This window comes from Phyllostomus discolor, chromosome 5 (assembly GCF_004126475.2).
Source record: "Phyllostomus discolor isolate MPI-MPIP mPhyDis1 chromosome 5, mPhyDis1.pri.v3, whole genome shotgun sequence".
In the NCBI taxonomy this organism is placed as follows: domain Eukaryota; kingdom Metazoa; phylum Chordata; class Mammalia; order Chiroptera; family Phyllostomidae; genus Phyllostomus; species Phyllostomus discolor.
In genome coordinates, this window is record NC_040907.2 from 83,859,996 (window position 1) to 83,880,910 (window position 20,915).

Here is a 20,915-nt window from a genome sequence, read left to right on the forward strand (position 1 = left end):
TGATGGTGACATTGCAGTGAATTCATACAAGAAGATACTGACATTATTTCACATATGCTTTTTCTATGTTTTGCAAAAAACTTATCAAAGAGATCTGCTATAGCATCACACTCTACTTCCCATTCACGACCGTACAGCAGATAAAAGTCAAATGTAGTCTCACCAGCTCCATGGATTACATTATTTATAAGTCATTTGTGGTTGAAAATAATAGTGCTCCTTGGGAAAAGACAATTTTGGAGAAACAATTCAAAATCATTTCCTTATATTTTAATTATGTAACTATTTCAAAATAAAATGTCACAAACTTTGGTAATGTTTCTTATTTAGCTGCATATTTCAAATGCTAGTAAAATATTTGAAAACCACATTAAAGCATTAAAGTCAGTAATATTAAAGGTATATGTATAATGCAATGAATCTTGAAAATTCAAGGGTACAGGAAAGTCACAAGGCATATTGCAGCATTATGACATTTTTAAGGGAGCATCCAGGCATATCACAACATTTAGTATTTGGTTAAATGTAGAAATTGTTCAGTTAAGAAAATTTTATCCATACGAACTAGGAAAATCTCAGTGCTGAAACTCTGAGCATCACTTTTGAATTAGAAGTCATATATACTTAAAATATGACTATAGAATAAGAATATGCCTATTATACTACTTTAAAAATTTAGGCCATAAAAGTGTAATAAAAAGGCATGACCCAAAGTTGAAACTTACTAATTTTGAGAAACTTGACAGATAATAGACCTATTTCAACAACTGTATTGATAGAACAATGTGATGTCTATAATAGAAGTTCTCAGAATTCTCTTCAAAATCTACCTTGACATATATAATACAGCTGTATTATTTTTGAGAATCTTGCTACTGAATCTGTGGGAAAGTGTAAGTGTAATGAAGGCATGTGTGGAAAGCATGGCAGATCTGTCAGAGCCCACTGGTGCCGGGCATGGCTGAGGGATCGTAATTTAGATTGGGGCACCCAGGTCAATGGGCGTGGCAGGGTCTTTCCCCGAAGTCGTAGATGTGAAGGAGGGGCTGGCTAGCAGCTGGTCTCCAAACTCCTCACAATGCTTTCCCCATGCTCTCTCGCTTTCATCTTTTTTAAAAATAGTATTTATTATTTAAAATTAATTTTATTTTTCAGTATTTCACACTCAATATTATTTTGAATTACTTTCAGGCATACAGCATAGTGATTAGACAATGGTGTACTTTACGAAGTGTTTCCCACGATACTTCCAGTACTCACCTGGCACCACACATAGTTACTACAATATTATTGACTCTATTCCCTGTGCTGTGCTCTACATCTCTGTGACTACTCTGGAGCTAACGATTTGCACTTCTTAATGCCTTTACTCAGCCCCCAATGCCCCTCTCCTCTGGCAACCGTCAGTCTCTTTCCTGTATCTATGAGTCTGTTTTGTTTGTTTATTTTGCTCTTTAATTCCATACATAAGTGAAACCATATGATATTTGTCTTTCTGACTTATTTCACTGAGCGTATTACCCTCTAGGTCAGTGATTTTTCAACCCAGGTGACACAACACACCAGTGCACCCTAAGAATTTTTAAGGGGCTGGGGTACACAAAGAGGGTGCCCAGCCCCAGGCGCAGTCTCAGTGGGGCTGTGAGATGCCAGCTGCAGCAGCAGGAGAGGAGGCAGGAGGCCCAGGAGGGATGCTGGAAGGAGGCACTTAGCTAGGACCATGGAGGGGCACAGTGGATGCTGCAAGATCATGGTGGTAGGGGACCTGGAATGCCGCAAGATGGTGCTGCTGCAGGTGTTTGCCAAGGACGCCTTCTCCACCTGCACAGGGGGTTATGTGCTCACTGTGTTTGAGAACTACACCGTGAGCCTTGACTACACAAGCAGCATCTTAAGCTCAACATGTGGGACACTTCAGGTTCCTCTTAGTATGATAAGGTGAGGCCCCTGGCCTATCCTGATTCAGACACTGTGTTCATCTGCTTCTACAGTAGCTGACAAGAAACACTGGATAGTGTTTTGAAGAAGTTTCAAGGACAGACTCAGGAGTTTTGTCCCAATGCCAAGGTTGTGCTGGGTGCCTATAAACTGGACATGCAGATAACCTGGCCACACTGAAGGAGCTGTCCAAGCAGCGACTTATCCCTGTTACACATGAGCAGTGCACTGTCCTGCCAAGCATGTGGGGCCGTGTTCTTTGTGAAGTGCTCCTCCCAGTCCTCTGAGTGCAACGTCAGGGCTTTCCTTGGCTGCGGCCATAGGCAGCTATGCCATACCAACCCACACCAGGGACTGCAATGATCCACTGAGCTTGCAGGACAGTCAGATGGGGGGCCATGGTGAGGGACAGAAATGAAGGTGAGATATGTAATTATCAGCCAAGAGTTGCAACCTCATGTGAGGTAATGGGGAGGGGCAGTGTCAGGAGGGGTGGTGAAGGGCACAATTGTTCCCCTGTCTGCATGCTGGCTTCCTGACCTTCCAACTCTAGCTAAGACTTCAGGGCAGGCTGAGTGAGCAATTCTCCTAGGCCAAACACCCAAGGCAGAAGGTGCCACCACTCCACATCCTCATCCCCCTCCTGTCTGTTACCAGGGAAGACCAGAGTCAGGGGGCTCTCTCCCGCCTCAGTTCTTGTCTTGCTCATAAGAGAGAAATTCAAGTGAGAGACAAACACTTAATAGAAATAACAAATTTATTTATGAAACTCAAGCAAAAAGCTACAAACAGGCCCTCGGCTAATCCAAGTGCCCTGACTATTGGGGTTCAGGGGTTATACACCTTAGCTAGCTTCCAGTTAGCCCTCCTTCTCCTGCTTCTAGACATTAGGATTAATACAAAGGCTTGCTTTCCTGGTAAAGGCTTTCGGTCCAGTTAATGAAATTGTTACAGAGGCTCCCTTTCCTAGCACAGTCTCAAGGGCTCCCCTCCTCCTGCACCATCTTTGCTTGTGATCTTTGAAGCACCTGGCAATCTTATCAAACTGGGCTCTGGACTGCTGAATTAATTGGTGAGACAAGTCTCCCTTTTGTTTTTAGCTCCATTTTAAGTTTTTTTTAGATTGTAATGGCGGGGGCCCTGCTTTATTTCCCCTGGGCCACTCGTTATTAGCTGCTACCTAACATCTCCAAAGGATGTTGAGGGAGCTAGTAGGGCAGGCACCATGGCCAGGAGCTGGGACAGGGCAGAGGGTATCAACCAGTGACCTTGACTGAGTCTCAGCATATGAAAGGCACCTTCCCTCCTAGCGCCCAGTCCTCATATCCTGGTCCTGGCTGCCTTCCCTAACAAAAGTGTCCATTCCATGAACTTCCCTTTTCTTCTCCTTTCACTTCTACCTACAGCTGTTCTCACTCAGCCTGATCTTTAGGCAACATGCACTCAATTAAAAATCAAGTTGAGAAGCCCCTCCCACCATATACTTACTAGTTCTAGCTCCGCTCTCTCTTCCAACAGGCCCCAAATAAAGTCTATGTCCACGGGAAAAAACTTTTCAAACATGTAATACCTGACTATTTAGCCAGGGCCAAGAAACCTCTCTGGATTGTCAAATAAAACAGACAACACAATAGTTGTTCAGTGTGAATGAATCAAAATTATACCAATTTTTTTTGTCAGAATGGCAAAAAACATTTTTCGTGTACTGAAGAATTTTAGAAGTTTGGTGTACATGAAATGAAAAAGGTTGAAAATCACTGCTCTAGGTGAATCCATGATGTCACAAATTGTAAGATTTCATTTTTTATGATTGAACAATATTCCACTAAATATATTACAATGTTTCTTAAAGATTTTATTTATTTATTTTTAGAGAGGGAAGGGAGGGGGAAAGAGAGAGAGAGAGAGAAACATCAGTGTGCAGTTGCTGGGGGCTGTGGCTTGCAACCCAGGCATGTGCCCTGACTGGGAATCAAACCTGCAATGCTTTGGTTCGCAGCCCGCACTCAATCCACTGAGTTACACCAGCCAGGGCTTATTACAATATTTTTATCCACTCATATATTAATGGACACCTGCACTGTTTCCATATCTTGGCTTCTGTAAATAACACTGCAATGAACATAGGAGTTCACATATTCTTATAATTTAGTGTTTGGGGTTCCTTTGAATATATTTTTAGAAGTGGAATCACTGGGTCTCCATGCTCTTGTTTCACCAACTTCCTTTCCCTGAAATTTTCATGAAGCGTATTTTAAAAAATGTGAACACGATTAAATGTGCTATTTAAATTCCAATATGTAACATGTTTTCTCACAAATCTAGTATTTGTAATGCTTAATTAATAATGCAAATCACTATGGTGGTTATTGTGGGCTCCTCATCCAATTTTTCTGAATGAGTAAGGATAGTTAGGCCTCCCAAGACAGGAAGGAAGGATGTTTACTAAAGAGAGTCATATAAATAACTTAGAAGTTTTGTAACTGATTGTACATTTACCAGAAATCATCATACCAACATTTAGGAACTTTGCCCACTTCAGACTATATGCTAAAAATACTTTAACTGTTCTTAAAATACCAATTTTTTTTTAGTTGTTCAAGTCCAGTTGTCTCCATTTTCCCCTCACCCCAGCCATCCCCACTTCCCTTCTTAGATCCTACACACTTTGGCGACCTTTACCCCGTTTCTCCCCATTACCTCCTCCCATCTCCCCCATTTACTGTCAGTTTGTTCTGAATTTCAATGTCTCTGGTTATATTTTGCTTGCATATTTGTTTTGTTGATTAGGTTCCACTTATAGGTGAGATCACATGGTATTTGTCTTTCACCGCCTGGCTTATTTTTCTAGTAAGTTAATTGTTTTTGAATTGCTCATCACAAGTAAGAAAAATAGGTCTCCCAGCTGTCTGGATTTTGGTGAGTTTCAAAGGTGGTAATGCCTCCCACCCCCACTTTCTCAAAAACATGGATAGTGTTTGCGTATGGGAAGAATGTAACCTAGGGCTATTTTCTGAATGCAGATGACTGATCACTAGATGATAATAAAGAAGGCACAACCAAAGCAATGTAAAGTCAGTAAACAATATTTTACTGAAACATTTCATAACAGAAAATCTGTCTGAAGTGTAAAGTTACTGTCTTACACAGAAGGACAGACCCATTTTCAAAGACTAATATGAATACAATAAATATGGAGTTTACATACTAATTTATACACAGATACTCTGCCCCACAGCCATAAAAATTTATACTTAACAGTGCAACATATAATTTAATCAGTTGATTTATTTGACAAGTTTTTCTTACCAAACACAAATAACTACCTGGTTCTTATATATATAATATATATTTTATATATATATAGATATTCAACAATCTGTACAGTTCTAAACATAAAACTCCTAAAAGGCACAATTGTCTATACAACATGTACAAAAATGGCTGGAGCTGACACAAAACAATTATTGGTCAAAAATTCATGATTGCACAAAGATTAGTCATGAGTTTATGTCAGAAAAATGTGCTTTAAGGGAAGGAAAGTTTTCAAAGAAACCTTTAAGTGTTATATAAAAAACAAAACAAAAACAAAAACCCCTAGGTTGTTTTGAAAAGAAAACCACTAGGTTGCTATCACAAGCCTGTCCTCATCATCATCACTACTCACGTCACTAAACTGCGCAGCGGCCTGCCTGTGAGGCAGGGTCTTGGGCCTGGGCACCTGCCTGTCTGGTGGGACAGTCTGCTGCCCTGACAGCTCTGGGAAATCTTTAGGATGCGCCTTCAGTAGAGATTCTGACCTGGATGCTGGTTTGCCCTGAACTGAAGGGAGTTCATGCTTGGGCTTCACATGATTCACTGACGCAGCCTTCCCTGTGTCCATTTTACTACAGCCATCAAGTCTCGCATGGCCTCTTGTAGAGGCAGGTGGATCCAGCATGTTTTTCGCATTTTCCTGCTGTGCTTGAAGTGACCCCTGAGGAGACTCAGTCCTGCTGCCCTGCTGCCCACTGGTTACAGAAGTCGGCTTGGGGTGTGCCTCACGTGCTCTGTTTTGGGAAGCTGGTACTTCAGGAGCTCCCTGTGCATCCATGGTTACTTGACTAACTGAGGGAATTAAAGTAGGCAATGCGATGTTCAAGATCTGGAGGCCGGGGATGTGTGCCTGAGGGTTGGTACTGCCCTGTGACGAAGGGTTTGCAGTCAACACCTGCAGTCCCACAGCATTGAGAGCCAGCCCTGGTGGGTGTACCTGTGGGGCAACGTTTGTATTGGCGAGGCCTAAGATATTGACAGTTTCCATGCTCAGGGATGGAAGTGACTGCAAGCCAGGTGCACTGAGGTTCTGAAGGCCCGGCACATGGATTTGGCCAATGGGAATACATGGCACGACGCTGCTTAGTTCAGCCACTCCCGTGGGATTTGTAGTGCCAGAAACTTCTGTGATCGTATCTCCAGGAGTGCTCACAGTTCTCTGAATTACATTGACGGCAGGAATTGTAAGTTGCATTGGCCCAGCTTGAATGGGTACAAATGTAGAATACGTGAGGCCAGCAGGTACCACGTGGATTCCCCCAACTGGAACCATATTATAAGGTGTCCTTGATTGCCGTTGGGAATGCAAAGGAAGGTGGCTAAACAAATGAGTCTGGGGAGAAGGCAGGCCTGCAGTTGGCAGGAGAGTGATTTGCTGCTTCTGCTCCTGGGTGTCAGGCTGCAGGGAGGCCACTGAAGGAACTGCCGCCCCTGTCTGAGGGCTGCGCTTGGCTGCAGCGGGGGATCTCCCGAATGATGCGTTCTAAAAGACAAGAGAGAAGAATCCTTTCAGGGCACAGCTTTCTTAGTCCTGAGCTAAAATGCTATTCTTTGTAGGGAGGTGAAAGGACGCATATTTTCTTGTATAATAGTATGAGTTTGCTACAATTTCTATTTTGATTAAAAAATAAATTTCCAATAGAAAAACTCTATTGCACTTTAAATACTTTTATTTTCTAGTACAAATAACAGCAGTACATTTTTGTATAGTACTTTGCATTTTTCAAATTTCCTGGATATTATTTCATTCATACTGAAATTAATCCTGGGATGTGGCCATACTTACATTCAGCTTTTGCTGCTGTTTTTATTGCTGGTACTACCAGCTCCACCCTATTTTAAAGATGAGGAATCATGGAGAAATTGAGATATTAGTTGAAATAAGCATCAACTCAGGAAAAAAATTAACTGGGAAACGAGTCATTTATGAAATGAAGAGTTGTCATTAATAAAAAGGTCTGTAATTCTTCCTTTGTTCAGTCTTTCACCCATTTACAAGTTTATGAAACATTCATGAAATGTTTACTGAAAACCAGATTTCTAGGCACTGGCAGGTGTGTGAGAGATTTTGGGACAAAGAAGCTCAGAGTACAGGTAACGGATGAAAGTAATAAAATGTGGGAGAAAACTGTACTTGAACAATGATTAAAATAAATAGAAAAAAAACAAAGAACAAAAAGAACTTTAAAAAATAAAGTAATAAAATGTATTACTAGTAATAAATCTTCCTTATCCTCTCATCTACCCAAGGTTATCATTTAAATATTAGCTTTTTCTTGATATTCATATTATAGAGCTACACTAATTTATGTCATAATTCAATCTAAGTATTAATATAGTTCAATTTAAATGTTAATGTGATTTAGTTACATTGATTAGGGTAGTCTACAGAAATCCAAGCTTTCATAGTCTTTTTACTTTTCTCCAGTGTTACTTAGTAAACCGAAATCTGCCACATTAAGAAATAAATCCGAGTGCAATTGTCAATGAGTACTAAGGACAGAGAACTGTCAGTGACAGAAAAATGTACTCCTCATGGAATTAAATATTCCTCACCAGCCACCAGGCATAAATGCTGAGAATTATTCACAACACCCTGAGGGTGACTTTCCAAGGCCTGTGTCTGGCCCTGAGGTAGTTTTTGGGCTCGAAGTTTCCCCAAGCTGCGACTGCAATTTGATCATTCAAGCAAAGTGAACTTCTTGATGTGTTTTTTTGGGTCATATTAACTTTGCCATAGAAACTGGTAGCTGTTTTGCCAACAGAGACAAAGTACAAACTGTTTGGATAATTTAGTGCAAATCCATTGTATCAATCAATGCCAGTGGAAAAACAAGTTGGAGTAGCAATGGGATAAATATGTCCAAGATTCATGTTCTCAATAGGGACATATTTATTTTTCATTCAAGATGTAACAAAAAGGAAATAATAATAAATGAGTATATGTTAATAGATCCATTTGGTTCTTTCAAAGATTTATAATACAATATGTGAGCTCGGGTTAAAATACCTAATAAGAATCTGAAGAAAATAAGTATCTTTTGCCCTTAAATAAAACAAAACAAAAAAACCCCTGAAACAAACTGATTTAGTCATCAATAAATAAATAAAGTACATTATTTTAAGCCATTAGGCTCCCCATACATAAAACAAAGGAAAACAACAAACTATTTACCTGTGTTAAAGCAATAGCCTTTTCTGCAATAGAAGTTCTCCGAGTTTCTTCTGAATCAGGGTAGTCTACAGACATTTGATGACATGGAGACCTACGAACAGTTTCAGGTGACCTAGAAGAATCTATAAGAACAGCTATTTCATCTTCATCTTTCGCAGCATGAAGCATGGTTCTCATTGGGGACTCTGCCTTCCTACTGTGGTCTGACTGCACTGTACTAAGTACAGTCATCTTGGTGGGCAATGCTCTAGGTAGAATGTCCATTGGGTCTGTGTGCACCCCAGAAAAGCAATCGGTAATCCTGATGTCCTCATCAGCACTCACAGAGTCCTGAAGGCTACTTCTAGAAGGAAGATGCTGTGGGCTGGCTGTAACGGAGGGAGCTGCTGACAGAACGGACTCAGCCTGGCTATCTTCATCATCATCTTCATTTTCAATATCATCCTCATCAGGGCCATCAGATTCTTCCACATCGTACCCAGACCGCTCAAAACTGAATCTTTGTCTATCATCTAATAAAAACAACCAAGAGGGTATGTTATAGAATGTTTTGCAGCTGGACAAACACAATCTTTTATTTTTTTTAAAGTTTGGCAGTATTGTGAGGAGTATAAAAGACAAGGACTCTACCCACAGAAAGCCTGAAATTTAGTGGAGGAGAAAGATGTGGAGAAGAATGAGTCCCTCAGCCCAGCAGGAATCAGAGAAGTGAGGCACTAACAGAGAGCGGCATGGCCAAGAGCGGCTTTGTTGGGGATGCAGAACGTGGAATGAGCCGCCAGAGAGTAGAGAGGTAGAGGGTTGACATAAAAAAAATCAGAAATGAAGGCCTCAAATATTATACTTGTGAAATCCCCCAAAGAAGACTGAACTATATTAAAAAGTTTGACAGGTTTCAATGAAATTATTTTCCTGAGCTCCTTTTTTATGTCCACTTCTTTGTATTTACCTTTTATTGAACAAATTTAAAAACACCTAACAAAATTTCGTATTTATAAACCAAATAATTTTCCTTAATACTTGAATAGTATTTTAAGACATGTTTGCATTGTCCTCTGAGTAGTAATATTCTCGTATTTAAGCCTCCTTCTACTTTTTACTTTTCACTTAGGTGCTAAATTTTCCCATAATTTTTTTTGCTGTGATGATTCAACCCACTCCTCACAAGAAGGGGAACATTAACTAAAAGTCATTCCTATCAGCTTCGTAATCTCATGTGAGACAGTGTCTAACAAGGAATATTCAAGATGGTCCAGGGAAGTCTCGAGATTCTCATAAGCTCATAAACCTTATCTATTCAACATCTCGCAAAATTAGAGGCTCTTTCTCTTAGAAAATAAAACTTAAAAAAGTTAAATTAGGAAAGAATACAAAACATCTACCACATTTCTTTCTCGCTGAGCTGTAGTAAGGCAGATGCTTGGCTGTGGTACAGCCTGCATTTACACACATGTTTTTGAAGAGAAAAAAATGTAAATAGAGAAACAAGCAATCAGTATATTTCCTGGCTTTCCCAAATGGTCTACGTATTAATTTAACTCACCACTTCTTCTATATGACAAAGATAAACTCATACAGAAAAGTTTCAGATGAAATAACTACCAACATTGCAGGTAGTTATTTCTAGGGTGGGACATGCTACAACTTTTATGTTGTTTATCTCAAGTATGTGTTACTTTTATAATTAAAATATCTCAAGATAAAATACATGCATTTAGGTTTCTTTAATATGTGATTTCATAAGCGTTTTGTCTTAAGGGTTCTACAATTTTATTGTAAACTGATAAATAAATAATACTGATTAACTGAGTCCTATCAGGTGCATACACTAAAAACAGAATGGGTGATTTCTGGTTAAAAGTCCTGATTCCTTATCCTGTATTCTGATGTTTGAAATTCTCAAATTAGAAAGCCATTCTCAATCTGTGTTGTATTTGCCACATTAGTGACAAATCAGATGTATTTTTAGAGTCACTTTTTCTTTTAAAGGGGAAAGTGGGATCTAACAACAGAAAGTGGGTGACTGACAGAACAAAGAATCGAGAAAGGGCTGACTTCATTAAGGACCAACCTGCTACAAAGTCTAATTAGGGAGGGCCTGACTTTAAATTTATGACTTTTCCCAAACCCATTGCAAAGGTAAGGTCCCAGATAATCCAATAGCCCAAACTCTAAGCAGAAACAAGTGTGTAGGAAAAGTGAAGACACCGCTTACGTCACTGGAGTAGATGCAACAGGAATCTGCTAAATAGTTGAAGGACTGGTCAGAGCAAAGGGTGGGCTGGGAAGACTGTATATCCTCTGGGGTTAAACTCTCTTGCAGGCTTTGTGCTATGAACCCTACCCAAGCACTCAGAGAAGAGACCACTAAGTGTCCACTGTGTTCCAGAGCTGGGAGAAGAGGGGCAGCAGCCACGTAGGAGGGGCAAGGAATTCCACCTGGGTCCATCTCCTCTCTCTGCACTATAAAAGAAAAACCTTATCCTGTACTGGGAAAAGCAATACACATGGTTGTCCTTAGGACATAGATGGAAACTTCCTAGAAGGTGGAAAGGAAATGAATATTAGAAAAAAATACAACTCTACTTCTTGAGGAGAAACAGATTACCAGGTGAGTCCACCACAACAGCTGGAGGAGGGGAGAATGAAGTGCTGGAGCCCAGAAACTTCAACATGTGGCACATTTAGAAGACTGAGGCTGGGTCAGAAGAGCAATGGCATACACTTGCTTTATCCTCTACTGCCAAGCTAAAGAGGTTTAAGCAACTGGTAACAAAATACTGCCAGGAGAGAGGCAGCAGAACAAGAATGTGTAGAGCGACCCTCTGTGAGGCACTATACAAAGGGAAGACCTAGAACTGGAATGGAACAGGCATTAGTGTTGTAATTCATCCTCCGCCACAAACACAAGGTATCTCTACAGGAATTGGAAGCTTCTGGTACACCAAGGGAACCATAGCAACTGGAAATCTCTCAAGCCCAGTCTGACTCTAACTAGAAAAACTGCCATACTACAGGCCTAGCAGGAGGAGCGGCATGCCCATTGCCAGGCATAAAGACTGTTTACATTAGTCTGCACTACCTTGTATATGACGTCAAGCTTTCAACAAAGATTATAAGAGACACAAGGTGAGAAAAAAACATACTCAGAAAAGAAAAAGCAGTCAGAACCAGTCACTATGACACAGATGTTACAACTGTTAGAGAATTTAAAATAATTACAATTAATATGTTAAAAGTGTCAATGGGAAAAGTGGACAACATACGATATTAATGGGAATTTCAGATGAGAAATGGAAACTACAAAAAAGAATGAAATAAAATTTGACAACTGAAAAACACAGTAACAAGAAAACTGTTGAACTCAGAATTCTATCCCCACTGAAATAATTTTCCAAGATGGAAGAAAATACAGATTCTTTTAGAAAAACAAAAACAGGATTGACTCACTGCCAGCAGACCTACTTGACAATAAATGTTAAAGAAACTCTTTAGGCAGAGAAAATATGGTAGCAAATGAAAACTTGGATCTACAGAAAAAAAGGAAGAGCATCAGAAATAGAATAAATCAAAGTAAACTTATTTTTTTAAAAAGTACAACACTTGCTCTAAAAGCTAAATGAATTTTCATGGCAAAATAGTAACAATGCACTGTGTGTTTATAGCATATGCACAAATGTAAAAGATAATACAACTACAGCACACAGGATAAAAGGGAATTGTGAATATACCCTTAGTCTTTATATTACATGTAAAACAATGTAACATTATGTGAAAGTAGACAACTAAAACTTTTAAAAGGTATAAATAACAAGTCAATGTAGATGATAAAACAGAATAAAGAAATGCTCAATTAAGGCATAGAAAGAAAACAGAAAAAGAAACAAAAAGTAGCTGACAAGATAAAATGGTAAGTTCTAATCCAACTGCATGAACATTAAAAGGAATGATCTAACAGCAATTTTCAACTGGTGTGCTGAAAGAATTTTTAAAACAGGTAACACCTGACTCTTTAGTCAAGGGCACTGACCCCTCCTTTTCCCTTGGATTATCAAATAAAAGAAGTGAAAACAGCCCAACATTCATTCTGTATAATTTTGGTCTGTGAATGACCAAAATTATACCAATTTTTTTGACAGACTGGCAAGAAATATAATACATTTTTTGCTGTGCTGCAGATTTTTAATGTGCAATGAGATTAAAAAGGTTGAAAGCTGCTGGTTTAACACATGAGTTAAAAGAGAGAGGCTGTCAGACTGGATAAAAAAGCAAGTCTGAGATATATAATGTGTATAAGAAATCCATTTTAAATAAAGAGATATAAATAGATTGAAAGTAAAGTTTGGAGAAAGATAGTCCCTAAATCATTAACTAAAATATAGCTGGGGGAAAAAACCTATACTAATACCAGACAAATTAGACTTCAGAACAAGGAATATCATCACAGATCAATAGGGACATTATATAATTAATGACAAAGGGGTTAACTCTATGAACATATAACACTTGCAAACATGTAGCAACTAACCAGAGCTCAAAGTAAATAAGGCTAAAATGGAAAAAAAGTAATATGTACATAATCATAGGTGAAGACTTCAACAACCCTCTCTCAGTAATTGATGAAGTATTTAGAAAATCAGTGAGAACACAGAAAACCTGGTAAACGTGATCAACACTAACTGACATTTAGAGAATGCCTCCCCCGCCAACAGCAGAATACATTCTCCTTATACATGAATGTGGAACACTCACCAATACCTTATCAGATTCTGAGCTACAACACAAACCTCAACATATTTAAATGGATAGAAATCACATAGAGAATGCTTTTGAATGAGAACAGAATTAAGCTAGAAATTAATTATTAGAAGACATCTGAAAAATCTCCAAAGGTTTCAGAATTAAGTGATACATTTCTAAATAATCGTGGGTCAAAGAGAAAATCTCAAAGGAAAGTTAGAAATATTTTGAACTGGATGAAATGTAACAGTCAAAATTTGTGGCATGAAGCTAAATTTATTGTAATAAATGTTTCTATTAGAAAATATGAAAAGCCTCAAATAATCAATCTAAGTTATTACCTTTAGAAATCAGAAAAAAATAAGCCCAAAAGCAAGAAGAGGGAAGGAAATAGTAAAGATAAAAACAGAAATAATAAACTAACAAAAGAAGAGAAATTCAATGAAACCAAAAGCTGGACCCTGGGGGGGAATCAATAAAATTGATAAACCTCTGGTAATATGGGCCAAGAAAAAATAAATTACCAACATTAGGCAAGAGAGAAAGGACATATCAATAAAGTTCCTACAAACATTAAAAGGAAAATAAGGAAATCTATGAAAAACTCTATGTTCTACCAACAAAATGGATTTCAAAATTAAAATGTAATATTTATAATAAAACCAAAAGAATGAAATATTAGGTATAAATTTTTAAAAGTGTTGGATCTGTATGCTGAGAACTACAAAACACTGGTTAAAGAAATCAAAAATGGGAAATAAACAAAGGGACATACCTTATTCACAGATTGGAAGTCTCAATATTAAGATACCATTTCTCCCCACTTTGATCTATAGATACAATTTTTATTAAAAAATCTCACAAGAATTTTGCACATATTCACACCCCAATTCTAAAATTTCTATGGAAAAGAAAAGAAACTAAAATAGCTGGAACAACTCTGAAGAAGGAGCAAAGTTGAAAGACTCACACGAGAGACAGTATGGTACTAGAGGACAGTCAGACGGGAGCGGCAGATCAGAGGACAGAGGGCAGAGGTGAAAACTCACACTGATGCAGTGAGCTAAAATTCCGACAAAGGCAATTCCATGAAGAAAGAATAATCTTTCCAGCAAATGGTGATAAACCAATGGACACCCAAATACCAAAAAATGAACATTGATACATACCTTACATCTAATACTCAAATACTCAAAATAGATTATAGACCTAAATTACTATTTGTTTGGCCAAAAAGTCCATTTATTATTTTCTATAAAAGATATGTTTCTCATTTTCACCAGTAACGTTATTGATTTGGATATTTTGAATATGTCAGCTATCTTTCCCATGGTATAATGTAGCTTATTCTCAATTAATGTCTTGATTTGAGTACTATCAACTTCCAACTGGTCTACCCAACCAGGGAGCATCATCTAGGGAGAAATCTCCAGCAGGAAGCTTCACAAACCACTTTTGATACATTTGATCAGCCACAGCACCTTCTCCATATACTGCACAATCTTTTTTTTTTTTTGCATTTCAGTTGTGTTTTTACCTGTCTTAAAGTACTAAAGCATAATATGCCAAAAATGGTGCATATTTTCTTCCATCTTCAATATTAAAATGGCTACAAAAAATTCACCAATTTTGGTAAGTTTTTTTTTAATGCACACTGATATGACAGCTGTCACAATACAAAATTGTTTCAAATGAAATTAAAGACAACCAAGCACTACTAGAACCATCTTACAGAAAAATCCAAATGAATTTTTTGGTCAACCCATTGTATAAAACTATGTGACTTGTTAAAAACTGCAGGAATCTGTGTGATCTTGGATTAGACAAAGATTTTTACATATGATTTTTACATACACCAAAAGCACAATCAATTCAAGAAAAAACAGATACACTGAGCTTTATTAATATTAAAAATTTTCCTCTGAGGAAAACACTACAAAAGACAACAATAAAACATGCAAATGTCTGAGAGAAAAGACCTGCAAATCACTTCTCTGACAAAGGGATCATATCCACAATATATGAAAAACTGTCAAAATTGAACAGTAAGAAAGCAACCTGCTTTAAAAGATGGCCAAAATTTCTGAATGGACATGTCCTGAAGAAACTTCATGGAAGGCAAACAGCACATTAATAGATGCTCAGCATCATCAATCAGGAGGCAAATGAAAAACCACAATGAAATACCATTGTACACCTACTAGAATATATTTTTTAAATGTACTGGTAAGGTTGCACAACAATTAGAATGTCATAGATTGCTGATGGGAATGTAAAAGATGTAGCCACTTTGGAAAAACAGTTTCACAGCTTTCTTACAAAACTAAATGTGCACTAACCATATAACCCAGAGATTCCACTCCTAGGATCAAGACCTAGGGAAACAGAAACTTACATTACCAAAAACTGGAAACCACCCAGATGTCTTTAAATTGGTTAGGGGATAGCAAATTATGGTACATCAATATAGTGGAAAGCTACTCAGCGATAGAAAGAAATGAATTACTGATTCACACAACAACATGGATGAATCTTATATGTACTCTGCTAAGTTAAAGAGGCCAGACCCCCAAAGTTACTTATTGTATAACTCCTTTCATATGACACTCCGGAAAAGGCAAAATAAGGTGGAGAAAAAGAGACTAGTGATTGCTAGGGGATGTTAGGTGGGGGAGCCGTTTCTATACAGGAGTGGCATAGGAATTTGAGGGGGGGAAGGAACTGTTCTGCATGGAAGTGTGTGAGTGAACATGTAATTCTATGCATTTGTCAAAAACTACAGAACTATACACCATGAAGAGAATTTTATTGTAAATAATAAAAACATAATCAATGAGGATGTGGGGGGAACCTAAAATGAAAAATAAGCTGAGAAAGATGACTCTAACTGAAATACAAATGACCCATAACACCACACTGAAGGGATGGGAAGAAAGATCCTGACCTAGGTATGCTTAGCAAAGGATTCTGACTAGATACTGTGAAGGCTGAAGACAAAAGTAACTACACACAAACACTGTGCTGTAATTACAGTGTGTTCACAGGTGGGTTAGGATTTCTGAAACTAGTTTATAGATATACTAGAGTTGAACAAGTATGTGAGCCCACTGTAGATGAGATTCACCTACAATGAGAATCAGGTTTCTCATTATAGGTGAAAATAAAAAGGAGGAAATAGAGAAGACTGCAATAAACATCATGTTGCTGAATGGAATTGGAATGGTCAGTATGGACTCATGTTCTCATTTATTTAGAGCAGCTTCAAAAAAATGAGGCCACATTGAAACAGAACAGGAACAGCCCTCAAAGAACTCTCAATGGCCAATGAGAACTTGAGCTACACAATCAATAATGACAGTATTGGAGTGTGACCCAAAGATAAAATACACGTGTTGAGTCCACACTGATATGAATGAATAAGTGGATGGTACACAAATAGAGAAACCGTACTTCACAGAAAATTCCAATGAATAATTTTGAACCCCACAGCAACAGTCACCACAGATGAAATTCATCAGTGAATAAACAAAATGTCTGCCTAGTCTCAAAGTATCTCCCACAAGTATTTAATATTTATAAAAGCCACACAAGTAAATTTATAGTGGAGTCCTGGCAGACATCACCTTAGTGAAGCGATAAGGGTTAACATGACCAGTAATACGCACTGACATAATGTAGCCCCTGGTGTGTGCTAAAAACAAGCACTTCACTCTATCATTCTTTCCTAATGAAGGGCAACCTCAATCCAATCATGAGCATGTATCAAAAAACCCAAACTGAAAAACATTCCACAAAATAACTGACAGACCTCACTGAAAGTGTCAAGGTCATGAAGGGCAAGAAAAACTGAGGGACATACTAGAGGAGCCTAAGGAACCATGGCAATTAAGTTTAACGTGGGATCCTGGAATGAAATCCTGGGACAGAAAAAAATACGAGTGCAAAAATGGGTGAAACCTGGTAAGTTCTGTACTTTAGTTAGGAAGCTCAGTTGAGGTTAATTTCTTAGTGTTGACAAATATTCAATGGTTGTGTAAGAATACCAACACAACAGGAAGCTGGGTGAAGGATGTAACAGGAATTTTCTATACTAGTTTTGCAAGTTTTCTGTAGAACTGAAATAATCTTTTTAAAAATACCATAAAAAACTATTTGTGAGTGCTCCTCCGAGGTCTGTATTTTATTCTACTGACACCAGAAGGCTGTGTCACTGAGATAAGCTTGCATAGTGCCTACTTCCCCTCTGCTCTTTTACTGAGGTAGTCTCCTTCTGATAAGCAATTTTCTTCTTTCCTATTGTTTTAAAGGAAACTTAATTCTTGAAACCAATTCCAACATTTCCCTGGTAAATTTAAAAGCTTGGGAAATTTTCCCACAGTATACTCCAACCAATCTACATTTTCACAACCTAAAACTGCATACCTTGCATCTATTTTTGCATTTGTCATTCACTGGTACATATGAGGACTACATGACTATTCCAACACAAGCCACCTAGACTCTAAGAGGACTTTAGATTGATGGCTAGAGTATATACGAACTGGCTTAGCAGTACATACAGACCCATACTATTTGATCATAGCCAAAACATAATTAAGAACTTGACTTACTCTCAGACAATAATTGTTTAAGAATTAAAAACACAGTAAATTATTTTAAAGTGTCAGCGTCAAGACTCAAAACCAGCTCTGCCTGTCTCCTAACCTGCACTAAACATTCCACGTTCAAATGCCATATTTTAAAAATACAACTGTAGAATGAATTATAGTCAATACGCTAGCTTATAAATATGCATGTTTATAGGTACAGACATTGAAAGTGTCATATAATTATTTGGTTAAGAATAGCAGAACATATGAAATGCAACTGCTGGACTCGTGTGGCCCCTGAGGGGTCCTGTGAACACTGTGAATGGAACGCAGCCAGGCTTATCTGTCTGCATGCTGTCCACGGCAGCTTTCACACCACAACCACAGAGTACACTGGCTACAACAGAGGCTGCATGGCCCCAAAGCCTACAATATTTCCAATCAGGTCCTCTACAAAGTTTGCCAACATATACATTCTTTTCATGTTTTAACCTGACAATGACCCTGTGACAGAGCTGAGATCAAACTTACACAAAGAAGTTAAGAAACTTACATAAGACTAGAAGGCATCAAAGCTAGAATTTAGAAACAAGGTTTTTATACATTTAGGAGTCTTGTCATTAATCCAGTAAGATATACAGACTTTCCCCCATTATGTTACAGTTGTTCTTTCCTTGGCTTCAACAACGCAGACTGTAATGCTCCAAGAGGATAAAGCTGGGGCTCACCCTGTACACCCCCCAGGCACTCCAGAACAGACACAAGGAACCCATATACTCGCCTCAGAGATTCATAAATAAATGGCCCTTAAAAGTTCTATTTAATTTACAACCCTCTAGACACATTCCCCACTCATGGTAAATAAATTCTTCCAATATTCAATAAAATATTATGTAAGCTGAGAATTCCTTTACTGTTTGTGAATTTAAATTTGCGAGGGGGAAAAAAGAGGTATACAATGCAGCACTCCTGTTTTTCAAAAGTAAATGTTTTGATAAACTTATGTAGAGCTTCCCAAAGAGTGCTGCAAAAGTATCTTTCTAAGATCAGCTGAGTGAACTGCTCTTCACCCTGCCCCCCTGCCGCTGCCAAACAGTGACACCTGCTGGAAAAGCCAGCTCCACAGAGAGGGCTCCACAGAAAGGCTCCATGAGAGGTCAGCAACCCCTGCTCTCACAGCCCCAACATTCTTTTGTTGTAGTTAGTCTGTTTTTGTTTTTCTCATGTCTGGAAATGTTACCTTTGAAATTCAGACAAAACAAAAGCAACCTGAGGAAAATAATTTATTAAAAGCATGCAACTGCTGCAGTAATGCTTGTTTTTGTTTTTGTTTTTAAAGATGAAAACATCATTAAGAATAATGGAACAGAGTTTAATGTTTGTTCACTTTAGGAAGTAAACCACAGGCTATCATATATGTGTAATTCATTAGTGATATTAATACCTGAACTATAACTCCTAAGGCCTGTTATTGTTTCATAATGTGAATGGAAATTTTTCTTGAAAGGTGGTTCTCTCAGTTTGGCAACTGAGGGCCCATAGTAACATTCCTAGTATTGAAGTCCAGCATCTGTTGACAAAAACATTCTTTGAATCAAGGTATGAAAAGCAAAAAGCAAGAAGCATGATTTTTGACATAAAAAGTGAAAAAGTAGAAGTATTTGCTAATTCCCCCCAAAAACAGGAAAAATTCCCGAGACTATATAATTGTGCATGGCAAGAACACAGAGCATGTGCAGCTGGCCTGGAAGGGTTTCATAAGCACATACTATAATTACAGCCTGAGTTGCTAGTTTTAAACTAAATGGAAACTTCTTTCAAATGCCAAATGTACAAACTTTAATGGCTGGCTTAGAAAAATGTATAATTCCCTCCACTTAATTCAAAATAAACATTTCCCAACATTTCCAAATTTAAACCATTTGAAAATTAGAAAACTCATCTGCCAAAGGAAAAAAATAATAGCTGTACAGCCTGCTGTTGCTAAGGTTAATGAACAATGAAAAAGGTCAAGGGTCTTCTGGGTCCTTGGTCCTTCGTCATACCGTTTACACACTGACCTTTAACAAGCACTCTGTATCAGCCAGGGAACCTGAACATTACGCTAATGAATGACATTCTGGATATCCTGTGGTCGGCACAGTGGAGAATGAGTTTAGGATGTTTAGAAAATGAAAAGATTGACGATAATGCCAGGAAAAGTGGTACTGAAGTTAAATAGAAACAAATCTGGAGAAAACCTCTGGCGAAAATTAAATAAAGCAGACATAAATTTGTAACTTTACCAAATGGCGATGGTGTTTACAAAATAAGCATTACGATGGGATACTTTGTAGCACTGCTCTCTGGCCTATCGTAAGCATTTAATACATTTTGTTGAATAGATTTAAGCTCAGAGATAAAATTGCTTGGTGATGATTATGTGTGTGCTACAGAAAAGATCAATTAAATGACTGACTCCCCAAATTTGTCTTTATAGGACAAAATCCTAGAAACACTGTCCTTAGATTTCTGGATGCTGTCCTGCAAAGTCTGGCAGGGACTAGATTAAGAATCCTGTCTCCCAAACACCACCTTAGTGATTATTTTTTCTTTGAAAAGATTTATCCCATTTCCCAGATGTCTGAGATAACCAAGATCTGAGTATGTGTACCAAGTTCTTGTATGTCCTGTTAGTTGGTTAAGTATGTGTGACTCATAAAAGTGTGGCAAATCTAACAGTTCTTTTTAAGATATTGTAGAGCTCTACTACTGAAATTACTTCCACATTTTTAAATATGAAATATGAAGTGTGGTTATCAAAACTACTTAGGCATTCTACTCAGTATCTACTGAAGACAATGTCACAAATTTTCATATTAAGACGTGATGTTTTAGAGTACTGGTTCCCTAAAAGACAAGTGGCTCCTAAATTTGGCTTATTTTTCTTTAAACACTGTATGGTTTATTTGGCATCTGTAATCTACCAGCATAATTAAACAGTAAATTTCAACTGTTTACAGAAGCCTTGGTGAAAAAAGATATTCCTTCGATAGTTTTTTTCTTAGTTATTTCAGACACCCCCTTTTCACATGGCTGGACCACATATGCCTTACTCCATATGCAGCTGTGGAGGCCTGATGAAAGGCATCTGAAAAGCCCCTGTAATCACCACCTCT

The 20,915-nt window shown here is 38.0% G+C and overlaps 1 protein-coding gene and 1 pseudogene across 5 annotated transcripts in view; one reads left to right on the top strand and one right to left on the bottom strand.

Annotated features, from left to right (window-relative positions):
• The first annotated feature begins 1,720 nt into the window (after positions 1-1,720).
• Positions 1,721-2,343, top strand: LOC114496802 (annotated as a pseudogene).
• Positions 2,344-5,008: 2,665 nt separating this feature from the next.
• HIVEP1 (HIVEP zinc finger 1) overlaps positions 5,009-20,915 on the bottom strand; it is a 145,652-nt gene continuing 129,745 nt past the window's right edge. For all 5 annotated transcript variants that reach the window (XM_036026506.1, XM_028514026.2, XM_036026503.1 and 2 more), the window contains 2 exons: positions 8,429-8,940; positions 5,009-6,736 (listed from right to left, as the gene is read on the bottom strand). In XM_036026506.1, the coding sequence (XP_035882399.1) occupies positions 5,561-6,736; positions 8,429-8,940 (1,688 nt within the window). In that variant the 3' untranslated portion in view covers positions 5,009-5,560. The remainder of the gene's footprint in view (positions 6,737-8,428; positions 8,941-20,915) is intronic.